General features: G+C 43.3%; 2 protein-coding genes across 2 annotated transcripts; both read right to left on the bottom strand.

The window, feature by feature from the left end:
* Positions 1 to 1760: 1760 nt before the first annotated feature.
* Positions 1761 to 6574, bottom strand: LOC146662519 (uncharacterized). Its single transcript, XM_085417837.1, has 4 exons — positions 6319 to 6574; positions 2652 to 4748; positions 2478 to 2576; positions 1761 to 1789 (listed from the first exon to the last, which is right to left on the bottom strand). Exons 1-4 carry the CDS (start codon positions 6572 to 6574, stop codon positions 1761 to 1763), a joined length of 2481 nt encoding a protein of 826 aa, XP_085273963.1.
* Positions 6575 to 9399: 2825 nt separating this feature from the next.
* Positions 9400 to 12568, bottom strand: buc (bucky ball). Its single transcript, XM_085417838.1, has 7 exons — positions 12356 to 12568; positions 12098 to 12250; positions 10549 to 12003; positions 10407 to 10463; positions 10002 to 10088; positions 9844 to 9913; positions 9400 to 9681 (listed from the first exon to the last, which is right to left on the bottom strand). Exons 1-6 carry the CDS (start codon positions 12360 to 12362, stop codon positions 9882 to 9884), a joined length of 1791 nt encoding a protein of 596 aa, XP_085273964.1. The 5' UTR covers positions 12363 to 12568; the 3' UTR covers positions 9400 to 9681; positions 9844 to 9881.
* Between the last annotated feature and the right edge of the window lie 162 nt (positions 12569 to 12730).

Below are 12730 nucleotides of genomic sequence, written 5' to 3' on the forward strand. Positions count from 1 at the left end.
TCTGCTACTTTCCTTCTCTCTAGTTCAGTTCTTCCTGTCATATTTCCTGCTAATGTGGCTACTGTGGCTCTGTGGTTAATGCTGGCTTTGCGCCACTCCACTGGGAATTCTGGGAAACGAGCAGTTGCATAAAACAGACCAAGATGGTCCTAACAAGGGTTAAAAGTCAAAGTGAGAATGAAAATAAACAGAAATTAGCCACCGCAGGCCTGAACAATGAAGCAGGATTTGGGGCTCATCAAGAAGCGTGGCGATGTACTCACTGAAGTATATCGCCATGGTAACTTGTGCTGAAGACTTATCCAGCTCCAGAGTCGGTTATGTTTGAGATTAGAGAGGAACAGATGTGTAACCACTATATGTAATATAATATATAGTACTTTTTATTTTTACTCTGTGAATAAAAGTTTTCATTTTCTTTTTGCATCTGAAGGTGTAGCTGCTCTGCATTTTTGTTGTATACTGTATAAAGACAATTAAAGGCTTCTTATTGTAATGATCATAAAACCGTTTGTACTTGCAGACCTCATATCAATATATGTATTCTGTTTTTAGAGTTTTCCTTTACCTGCTCTCAGGTAACCAGGTCTGCAGCTGAAAGAATAACCCTGTCTTACAGACTTCTAAATATTCATTAATTGGAATAATAATGACATCTGACATTTTTTCATGTTTAAATGACAGATGTGAGCTATTGCAAGTCCATTGGACACAGCTGGTATTATCAACAGCTTTTTTCCAGTCTTACTGAGCAAACACATTCAAACACCACTGATCTGCCTGCTGCTACTTTCAGCCTGCACTGGTTGTTTAGCATCTTCATAGTTTAGTTTCAACTTTGCTGCCTACCTACCAGTGTTTGTAACTACCGAGATGTGGCCAGCACCCAATTCTTTCATGTGAGCATGTTTATAGCTAGTCTAACAAACCCTGTGGGTTTAATTACCTTTATGTGTCCACTTGGCCTGATTCAAGTAAGTGAAGGCAGCTAGTACAGGCCATTCTACTCACTTCATTAAGAGTACTCCATATTCATCCTATAGCCCAAGCCAGTTACAGCAGCCACATAATAGCCAAAAACGTTATAAGTTCACCTTTTTGGTGCTAATAGCTCATTAGTACAAAGAACAAATGAGAGCCAGCTTCTTGCAGTTCAGCTCAAGGCCCTTCATTGACCAAGTCTATCAAAACAGGTCAGACCTTCATAAAAATTTGCTGTGCTGATCAGAGTCTAAGGTTTCTGTTTTGTAGGATTTTGAAATTCAGTTATTGAAAGCTAACAGTCTGGGCTGTAAATGCTGACTGCATACCTCTCAGCAAAAGTTGCAGGTTTTATTCCCCAATGACTGCTGAGACAACCAGTACTGATCTGAACATGATACATCAAGTCTCCACTTGATAGATGAAAAATTCAAATTACCTTAAATCTTTTAAGATGTTGAATAATTTAAATCTGATGAGCAGTTCTACTTCCCAAGAAATTTTAATCTGCTCTTTAGAAAAGTGGCATTTCTGATCGAGTGTAAGGGATTGTGTCGTTAGCATAGAAATGGGTCCATCTAGTGGACACATTCATAACTGCAGCTTGAAAACCACAAAAGCGCAGGACAAAAACTTAATTCTGTGTTTATTCAGCAGTAATAAATAGTGAATAATGTGATCACATACAGACAATTAAAGTGGGAAACATTTAAATTAAGTGTACATCAATTTCTAAAAAGTGCTTTTTCACTTTGTGAGATTTGTGCTAGTTGTGCAGATCAGCATCGTGTGTCTCTGGTAAGAGTTCCTGCAAAAAAAAAAAAGACAAAAAGTTTACACTTCATTTGTTCATATCTGACCATTTTTTCTAAATAAGTAATAAATGATACACTGTTTATATTTAAAGTTCTTATTTTGAGCACTTAAGACTCAATGTTTTTTTTAAACCAACCCAAATATTCAGAATTAAGGGCTAATCAACTGTCAGACATCCCATCAAAATAAATTACCGTTACATCATCCTTGTCGTTCGTCTGAGCTGCAAACCTCCAAGAGGACATATGGACGAGAGACCCTTCATCTCCTGTTTTCCTGCCTATAACCTTGAAATAATCTGTGCACCATGCTGAAAGATGCCTCAATTCCTACAAAGCATCAGGTGGACAAAGGCTACAAGAGCAGCTATAGTAAAGCATGCACTTCTGTGGAGTGTTTTACCTTCAGGTTAACAGGCTTCAAACACAGCCGGACTCTAAACTCTTCTTTTAAGTGTAAAAGTTACTTCAGTTATTTAAGATGATAGTTCTGCTCTTTACAGTTTGTTTTTAAAAAAAAAAAAACATTTTAAAAAAACGACCGACATCTTGTCACACTGCAGCCTGTTCCCTGTTTTGAATTTAGTTTAAAAATCAACCCTGAATATAAAGGTGTGTCAAACACTTCTTACATCTGAGACCATAAAATAAATCTGAAGCATGGTAAAACATGAGGCAAACCTTGTGATTGTGGTTGTGATTTCTTGTGTCTGTTCAAGTGTTGTGATCTGGTTTCATTCTTGGAGCCATCTGTGTCACTCTTAGGCATCCATGATTTCTCTGTTGGCAGAACAATGTTATTAGAAATGTGGACCAGCATGTAAGGAGAGAATTCTAGATAAACTGTGTGCTCACCAGTTTGCCACCTGTGCATCAGGTATCTCTGGTCCACATCCCTCCAGTTGTCCTGAAGAGGCACAGCACAGTTCTCATCCATTTCCCGGATGGCATTCCCGGTGGTGCAGTGGTGTAGCCTCTCCCAAGCAACAGGCTGATGCTGCAGCTCATTGCACACACAGTTCTTCTCCCTCAGCTTTGGATACATCGCTCCAGGACTCTTCTCCAGGTTCTGCTTACATGCTAGTGGCCTTTTAAGGTCTGCGAGCTTCCTGAGATTGTCACCCGGCCTCCACCTTTGACCTTTGCGACACGAGCTGTTTTCAGAGGATTCGCCCTCAGTGTCATGGCCCCGATGAGGACTGCAAAGATCAGGATTAGAATCTTTCCTCATCAGCCGCCTCTTGGTGTGAGATTTACATGCGTCACATGTCGGTAAGGGGGCGTCGTTCCACTGCTGGAAGGGAACCGCTTTTCTTTTTAAGTTGTGCCCGTCAAGTCCAGGGCTGGCAGGCATACAGGTTCTACGTTTTGTCAGACATCTGGAGCAGAGTCTTTCCCTCTTTGGCACACGAGTACTGAAAATGTTCTCATTGAAGCTTCTGCTGAGGCAGCATTCATGGTCGGAAAGGCTTCTTCGATCTGTTTTGCCTTTGGGTTTGTATTTCTCCTTTGGCTTGCGAATATTTAGTTCTTTGTATTCGAGGTCTAGTTTTCGCCTTCGAGCAGAAACATCTAAACCCTGAGGTCGGGTCTGCTTCTTGGGAGCTTGCGGCAACTTGTTGCTGTAGTAGACATTCTCAAAATCAGCTAGCCAGTTAGTTGAGGGGAGATAGGCAGGTAATGATTCGAAGGATGTGTCCTGAGAATCCTGGATACTGGTTTCTGTTCTGCTTTGGCTTCGATCTGCCCCAAGAGGAGAGCTCTCCAAATGCTGCACATTGGATACAGCCGCCATCTCCGTGCACATTAGATTTGGTTTAGAAGGTTCTTCCGAAACAGGTGATTCCATCATAGGGCAGATATCAGCTTCAACCACCATCTCATCCTGCACAGTGGAGACTACTCCCAGGTCATCCTCTTCCAACGGCGGCATGTCAGTCATAGCTGTGCCATCTTCCGGAGGAGCCTCCTCTTCCAGCATCATGTCTGCAGAAGTCACCTCATTAGTAGTCAGTGTTTCCTCAAGAGACTCTGCGGGACCATTTTGGATCAACGACTCTGAGGAAGGAACCAAGGTGTCGTCCCTGGACCAAACTGAAGACTCCATCTTCCTCAACTCATCCAGGTAGCTTGTATCAAACGACAGGTGAACGACTTCGAGTTGGGGATTCTTGGTCATACTCTGCTCTCTCTCACTCATCACCCCAGCTTCCCCACATGCTGCCTCTTGAGACTCCAAACTGCAAACGACAGGGACCATCTGGTTCCCAGATTCTTCTAGAGCAGGGATATGCTCACCTGTGCTGGGTGCTCCAACTAACAGGATATCAGGACAAACCTGGAGTGCCTGCTCCGACTGGTCTGGAGGGAGGCAGAGTCCCTCGTCCTGCAGGACGTGACCCTGGAGAATGGAGCTACACTGGACCATGTCCTGGGAAAAACTACGGGATACTTCTGCGGTCTCGTGAGAGTGCAGAAGCTGTAGTCCCACAGGTGTGGTGCAGCATTCAATCCTCACCTCTTCAGTTTGAATCACAAAGCTGCCATTTGATGGCGTCCTAATGGTGGACGAGGGCACCATGTCATTACTCTCTGGAGAACTCTCCACAGTCAAGGCTGACGAGAGCACCCGACTGTTGGAGACATTGGTGGTGGTGCTGCTGCTACAAATTGGGAAGACACTGGATGACTCCATGTCTCTGGAATTTGGGGTGCTGGTGTTCTGTGTCACTGAGAGTGGCTCAGTTTGCACCTCGGAGCTGGTCATTTCTCTGGTTGGGGAGTTGTGTTGGTAGCGCAACCTGCGGGCGTGATAGGCCATGGTCTGGTAATACTGGGGGTTTAGCATGCGCCTGTAGTCCATGAGATGAAGGTGGGTATGTGGGACGACAAAGCCAGGTGGCTCCATGTATGGATTAGGCTGATAGTGTGGCATCATTGGCATCCCAAAACCTGTAACAAGACAAGAGGATTAAGTGAATACCTCAGATTTTAATTTGTTAAAGGCTGCCACTACAATGGTTTACTACTGCTCGTGGGGAGCCAGTTAGTGCATAGCTACAACATTGAAACCACAGCTGCTGCAGATGTTAATAAAAATACAATACAAACATTAGAACTACAGCCATGTAGGGCTATTCATAATGCATACCCTCCTAGTTTGGCACTTAAATTTTAATGACAAGGCTTTGACTGTAGTAGTAAATACTGGGCTGATGAACAAATGAGATGGTCTAGTGTCAGCTTGTGTGGGACTGCACAGTATTTACCCTCATCTCCCCTTTCTACATAAAAATGACCAATATACAGGTGAAGACACACAAAGGAGAGTGCCAAAGACATACGATGATTAAATCTCACAGATGGCAAAACATTGTTGCTTTTTTTAAAGATATGATTCAAAAGAGACAAGTCTGATGCAGCCTTCCTGAAACCAAAGATTACCACCAGAAAAAAAAAAAAAACTACAGCTCAAAGAGCTACATTTAACCATCAGTGGGAAAGAAGGTCATTGCTGATTAAGACTGTTTCATCAATCAGACTCCTTTAGTGCATATCTACTGAGCAGTTTGACACTGAACACTTTCAGGTACAGCTGTTTAGCTGCTTGTTACTGCAAATACCTAATGAGCCAATAGCAAGCTTCTGTTTAAACACCACAGTCTACCTGAATATTGTTGCTGACCATGTAGAAAAAAAGAACACCTGCACACATCTTCTAATTGCTGTGTCCAAAAGGATAACACCACATCACAAAGCTCAAGTCAACTCAAATGAGCTTCTTGAACATGGCTCCGTGTACTTAAATGGCCTCCACATTCCCCAGATCCACATCCAATAGAGAACCTTTGGGATGTGATTGATCAGCAGATTCTTACCCTGGATGTGCAGCTGTATGATGCCATCATGTTAATGGGCTGAAATCTCTGAGGAGTGTTAAATGTGGAGCATTAGCGATTTAGGCAGCACTGAATTGGGATTTCTTTTTTTTCTTCTTTTTTTTTTTTAAAGTGACCAAGTACTAGCAAGGTGTACTTAATGAAATGAGTGGATTAGCGGGCAGGGGTTCTCTCATAGTTGACACAAAGGCTCATGTTGGCACTTCAGGGAAAGACAAAAGTTGCAGGATTTAGCATTTGAAGATATTGAAAAGCACATTGTGAGATAAAGTCTAGACAGCTTGCCAGATACAAATTTCTGAAATATAATTACACACCTTTTGTGAAATAAGTGTTATTTAATGAGGATTTTAAGCAGACAGCTACAGGATTAAGTAAGAAAAAGAATTAGATACAGGGGATTAGATTTCACTCCTCTCAATTATTCCCTAACATTTAATTCCTAATTAATTTCACCATATTCAGAAACAAGCAGAAAACCCATTTATTAAACAGGTTCTGAGAACTGACAGCATTTAGAGGTTTCACAGGCTTGAATAATGTTCAACATCTACACAAGGAACTTGAGTCCCAAAACTCTCATTAGTCACATTAAAAAGCACTAACAGTTGAGTTAAGCTTACCTAAACCTGGGTAACCATAGTATGGATTGTAGGACACAGGCATGGGCATCGGTACAGGCCACTGCAGACTCTGCATGGGCATGTATGGCTGCGAGGGCTGTATGTAGAAGAAAGGTTTGTGTTGCTGCTCCTCAGCACGTGGAGCCCCTGGAGCCGGTTGTTGGGGCCCCTGGGACGGCTGAGCTGCACTCAGTGGGTTTGGACCACGGGGGCCTAAACTGTGTGAATATTGCAAGGTAGACGTTGCTGCCTCCATATCTGAACAAAGAGAAGAATCAAAATAATTATTGATACCTTGTTACCGCAATACCCTTTGACAGACTAAAAGTGACTTGTACCTACTTGCATAAGGGTTATCCACTAAGCAGCTAACACACCTCCTCTGCGGGTTAAATAGGAAATCAAGGGTGTGCGATTAAGGCCAGGCTGGCATTTTAGTGCCAGGTGACAATTGTCCAGTTAAAGTTAAGCAATTTGCATTAAAAGCCAATGAGAAATGTTTGTTTCCAAAGATCCCCTCCCACTCTGCATCAGCTCACCTGTGAAAAAGGCAGATAATAGATCAGAGACGTGGAGAAAGTAAGACTGATGACTTCCACTGACCCAAAACAGGTGACAGGGGAGGTGAGAAGCTGAGTGGCTCTAATGGAACAGAGCTGCTGCTCATTGACGTGATCTACCTGATGAGAGTAGCATTGATAAAAGACGCAAAGCAGCTCATCTTGTCATTTTTAGCGTCTTCGTTAAGTTCCCCCTTACTTGGAGCTGAGCAGCAGTAAAATGCAAAGCATGCATCCACAAGCCCTGTGTGATATTCACGTTTGACCCCTGAAGAGCCAATTATGAGTTTAGATGGGAGCTCATTAAGTAGCCTTGAGCAGTGTTTAAAGATGGCATTATCCATGAAGAATAAACTAACAGACCGTTTTGTTGACTTTGCAGTGATTTTAAATCAGCACTGCTACTGGAAGAGGCGTTCTATGAAGGCATTAAAGAAAAAACGCACCCTTTTTCTCACGTACTTCTTTTTCTCACCCTGTTTCGCATGTGGAGACTGAAAAGCTAACTGATAATTCACAGAAACTTTCTTTTATTGTATTGAAAGGTTGTAAATGCAGACACCAACACTAGTGTTTTTACACAGTCTTCAAAGGACCAGCAAACCTGGGACAAATTCTAAATGCAATGGATCGCTAAATAGTTGTAGGTTTTCCTTGAAACTTTGAACATCTTGTATTACACAAGATGAATAAAAGCCCCAGCAGAGTCTGCTGATTTTTATTTAGATGTACAGTATTATTTCCAGTTCACACTCGTGGCCTGGAGAACCCAATACAGCCAGGACCATCACCAAAAAGCAGGGAGGCATTCTCGAGGTCACCAGGCTCCATGCACTCCAGCTCTCAGCTCACAGCTGGATTCAAATAATTGTTTTGGTTCTTTTAGGAAAGCTTCTGAGTGAAATATGTCTGTGCAGCCATAATGAGAATAAGTGAGTTCTTTAACAGCTAACGAGACGACCTCTTTTAATAGAGGATACACTAAAAGAAAGGAAAATGCGATAGCATCCAACAGTTCAAAGCAACAAACCATCAACATAAGGTTGTGCAGATTCTTTATCATACATCTGTTTTCTTAACTACTTCCTTCAGCTGCTCACTTTAGGGGTCACCACACCAGCTCATCTGTGTCCATCTCACCCCATCCTAAACATCCTGCTCTACCACACCAACCCTCTCTTTTGGAGAGAAAGGAGCCGACTCTGGGTACACCCTTTACAAGCCGCTAGTGCAAATCAGGAAACTGAACTAGATACTTTGAACTTTATGCTGGCCTAATCAAATCTGCTTTTGAACGTCCTGTGCTCTGTACTTCTGTTACACACCAGTTTTAAATAAATAAAACTGGGTTCGAACCGGCAACCTTCCGATTACAAGACGAACTGCCAACTCTTGAGCCACGTATTAGTTCTGTCCTTCGCTCTAATGGTTGAATTAATTTGACTTAAGTCACAGAAAGCCTCAATAAAGGCAGAAGTTACACCTTTGTCTCAGAATAATGAGGTGGTATTTTTATTTTTCATATGACTTGCATGTCTTGAAAGAACACATGAAGCAATGCGTCTACCATGAACTTTTTTAATCACATCTTCAGGTAATTATTTCCAAACCAACATCAACAACATCAACCAGAGTGCCAGGTAGATTTTGGGGGGCAAACTCAAGGACAGAGAGCAAAGGGAAACCATCACTTTCTTGTGTCCTTGACTCCTCTTCCCACCATAGGTGCAAGCAGAAGAGGTGAAAAAGGGATACAAGGAAAAGGAGTCAAAGCAACAGGTGCTTGGTATATAGTCTCATTTTAAAGTGATATAAATGAAATGACATTTCACACAGCTGTATTTTATGATCTCAGATGTAAAAGTGCTAATGTTGTAATTCAATTAATAAAATAATGCAACAAGGCAAGATGTACACGGAGAAACGAGGAAGAAAGGATTAAATAACAAACATGAGCAGATGAGCTGCTTAAACGGTCCTCCATCCACTAATGCTTGTATAGTCCAGCTGTGTACTGTCTCCTTTATCCAGTGAAGGTAAAAACACTTCCACAACTATAGATCCTCCTGATGGTTCTAAGGAATACAGAAATTAACTTCAGGCTCACAGGCAGGACAGGAAACAAGGAGGTACACACTAGTGAATGAGAGAAGCCCAGAGCACAATCAATGATGCTCAGCTAGAAAACATTGGACTACCCCACCGCCTCCCCCCGGTCAGGAGAGCATCCTTTGAGAGGTTAATCAAAACTGTTCTTCAGTGATTTCAAGGGTCTGCAAATACAATTTGGCATTCGATAATACCAGGTTGATATTAATAGTCTTCAGGACAATACCGAGAAAATCCAACAATCCCTTTTGAGAAACCTCAGAAACAGACTGAGGGGAGCAGAACATCAGCCTCGAACGGATCGGCTGATTGTAAAGTGAAAAGAGAATATTTTCCATGCCAACATAATACAGCCAGCTTTGTTTAAACTTTGTGTTTTGCATGGAGGAAACATTACTCCTGGGTAATTCGTTCCTACCTGTATTCAAAATGTTAAAAACAAAAGAGTCACCACAAAGATTAAATAATGACATTTTATTGGACTGGCCCCAAACAATGGCACACCCCCGGGTGTTACTACCTCTGTGAAATCTGTTAATCATGAATAGTGCAAGACAGTGTCACTGAGGTTTACTTCTTTTTTTTTTTTACTTTTTTCACCAAACATAAATAGGCCTCCTGTGCGGTGCATTTCACCTAGTGCTCCTAATATCTCCAAACACATCCTTGAACATTTATACCCTTTGGGGGGGACCTGAGGGGGAGAAAAAGAAAAACAAAATTAACACACTTTAATAAATTATATAATCAGTTGTCAGTCACTATAAATATATTAGACCCCCCACAGCAGCACAGAGCACTGCAACTGAGTGAAAAGTACCCCATCACATCAAGCATTTTCCTGAATTTCACCTACAGATCCACAAACTTTGTTCAAAAGTCGGTCAAGGGACATTAACATCTCGGTTCCCCTCTCACTGTAGAGCCTGAATAAACAACAGGGTAGATTCTGTTAAATATTCACACAGGAAATCTAAAACAGAAGAACTACCTACTAAAGAAAAACGCATTAACCTCTGTTCCAGTGTGGTGGCAGCTCGTCGTCGTCACGGGCCTCATCTCTGGGCCTGTGGTACATCACTTTCCACTGAGCACTTGTTTCTTTTCAACCCGTGCAAGCAGGAGACACAACAGTGAGTGAAAGTTTAGTAAAACAACATGCACACAGTAGAAATGTATGAAAACTGAAACTATGCCACAGTAAAAACACACCTTATTTAGTTAATTAGACTAAAGAGTTTATGGTTTATTTTGCATTTGCATTTTTTTTTAAATTGTATTATTTTAAAATATGACAAACACTGCTCACATCATAAGAAACAAACTATGAAAACCTAAACCACTCAGCTGATGCTGGTGAGCAGAATTTAAAACCAAGCAACAATAAAACTTGAAAGGACAACATTTCGAGTTGCACACCTTGTCTCCTCCTGGGAATCACATCGCCTTCAGTCAGATCTTCTCTGCAGAGCCTCTCTGTGAGAGACGGTTCAGAGTCACTACAATGAACAGAAAGGATCTGAAAATATCACAGAAGGAGGCGTCCTTGGCTCAGACTTACCTTGACATGTCCTACACTGCAGCTCGCCACTGTCCATCTCGCCTGCCTCACCTTCACCTGCCTCTTGCTTGCAACCATCTCTCTCTTCGTCCTGGTCCACTGCATCCATGGGCTCTTTGTACAGGCCTCTCTTATACGAAGACTTGGCTGGATGCCTTTGTGGTAAAGGGTGAGTCTTCCTCGGTGAAGAATGCTTCCTCACAACCACCCTGATGGGCTGCTCGCACCCTCGTCCATATCTGCCCTCATCCTCCGAATCTCCAGCATCGTCCATGTACATCTTTGAGCTGTGAACTTTGCTCCTGCCCGTCCCTTTAGCGAGGCTCTTCCCACAACACGCGCACACATACCTCTTCGTACCTGGCCGCCACACTTCCTCTACATCCTCAGCAGCACGGGGAGATCCACCAATCACCTCGGTGAGCCGCCTTCCTGCGTACATGTGGTGCTGGGGAAAGAGGTCCACGTCGTCCAGATCCGTGGAGAACATTTCATCTCTGGAGGAGAGTTCATCCAGAGATGGACTAAGGACGCTCATGCGTTCGTGTTTTGGCTGCATGGACAGGTAGTTGTAGTAGTAAGGAGCAGTCGGGGAGCAGAGGTGGCCAGGTCCGGCAGATCCAGGTGTTAAAACATCATCGAACGGCAGCTTGAGGATCTGGTAGCTCCGATCAGCTTTGGCTTCATCCAAAGACACTGCTGGATGTTCCACCGTTGAGACGTGGTCTCTGTGTTTAGACTCCTGTACTGATGGCTGAATGGAGGAAATGGCGAGTGAGGCTGGAGTGGAATTACGCGGCTCCTCGGCATCACATCTGGGAACACATTGATCAGTCACTGAGACATCTGACTGGATATCCATGACTTCTTCTTTCCCAAGATGGAGGAAACCATCTACTGCCGACCGCTTGCCCTCAGGACACTCCTCATGGACAGAGGAGCTATCGAGGGGCAATTCCTCTTCCAGTCTTCCTGCCCAACATCCCTGAGCGCTCAGGGTGCCTAAGATCATTTGGCTGGACTCATCGGCTGCAGTGGATCCGCCGAAGGTCACAGTAGTGGACTCTGAATGCAACATGCGAGCCTGCTCTTCATTCTTCTTTTCTTCTTCTGGAGAAAACATTCCTGAGGACTGGGACGCAATTCCGGAGTCGAGTTCTCGTTCGGCGCCCTGCAGTTCATTGGCTCGAATTTTATCCAGGCACTCTATGAGCTTGGTTATAGCGTCGCTGGGGTCAGTTTGGGCCTCCGAGCAGGCCGTTTCCCGACGGCCATGAGGCTGTGGATGGTAGTGATGCTGCTGCTGGCGAGGTACGTCGCCCCAGACAGGAGCGTGGAAGCGAGGCTCAAACATTCGCCTGTAATCCATCGGGTAAATAGGAGCATGTGGTAAAACAAAGCCAGGGTATTGCATGTACTGGTAAGGGTGCATGCAGGGGCGGCCAAAGTTAAAAGCTGGGAGGATGGTGAGAAGATAAAGGGAATGAATGGCAATGAAGCTGCATGCACCATCTGCAGGTTTAATGCAACAGTGGATGAGTGTACATACCTCCAGGCAGACCAAAGTGACTGTATGGGTTGTTGAGCTGCCACTGTGGATAGAGGTAGCAGGGCTGAGATGGTGGCTGGACATAGAAAAAAGGTCTGGGATGGTGATTTCTCTGTTGTCCACTCCCAAATGATTGTGGCTGTTTGCTTGCATCTACAAAAATGTGTTTTAAGATCATTAACAAGCAATAAGTAAATAATCCATTATTAAATTAAAGGTTTAATCAGCATGAGATGAGATACTTAAGGCTGCCTTTACCGTCCATTTTCTTTCTCCTTCTTGCTCAGCCTGTCAGAAATAAAACCTCCAGAGGGATTAAAACAGCCACATAAACATCCCCAAGCTTCTGGAAATTAAACTCGTTCGTTTGTTTGCTTTTTTTCTCCTTCTATAGTTAAAGTTCCTCTAAACAAACAACGGTAAAGAGGCTTCCCACTCAGGTCCACATGACGCGACCATAAACCAAAGCTGAAACATCTCCGTTAATCAGTCATATAGGAAACAGCTGCAACTCCTGCAGGGCTGCCTGATTCAAGTGCAAACGGAGAAATCAGCATCGCGACCTGTAAATAAATGAATAGTTAGGATTTATTCCAGGGGGTTACAACCTAAAACGGACACACAAAATACAGA

The sequence above is a fragment of the Rhamphochromis longiceps genome, linkage group LG9, assembly GCF_057381845.1.
Source record: "Rhamphochromis longiceps isolate RC_006_pf linkage group LG9, R_longiceps_female_GT1.1, whole genome shotgun sequence".
In the NCBI taxonomy this organism is placed as follows: domain Eukaryota; kingdom Metazoa; phylum Chordata; class Actinopteri; order Cichliformes; family Cichlidae; genus Rhamphochromis; species Rhamphochromis longiceps.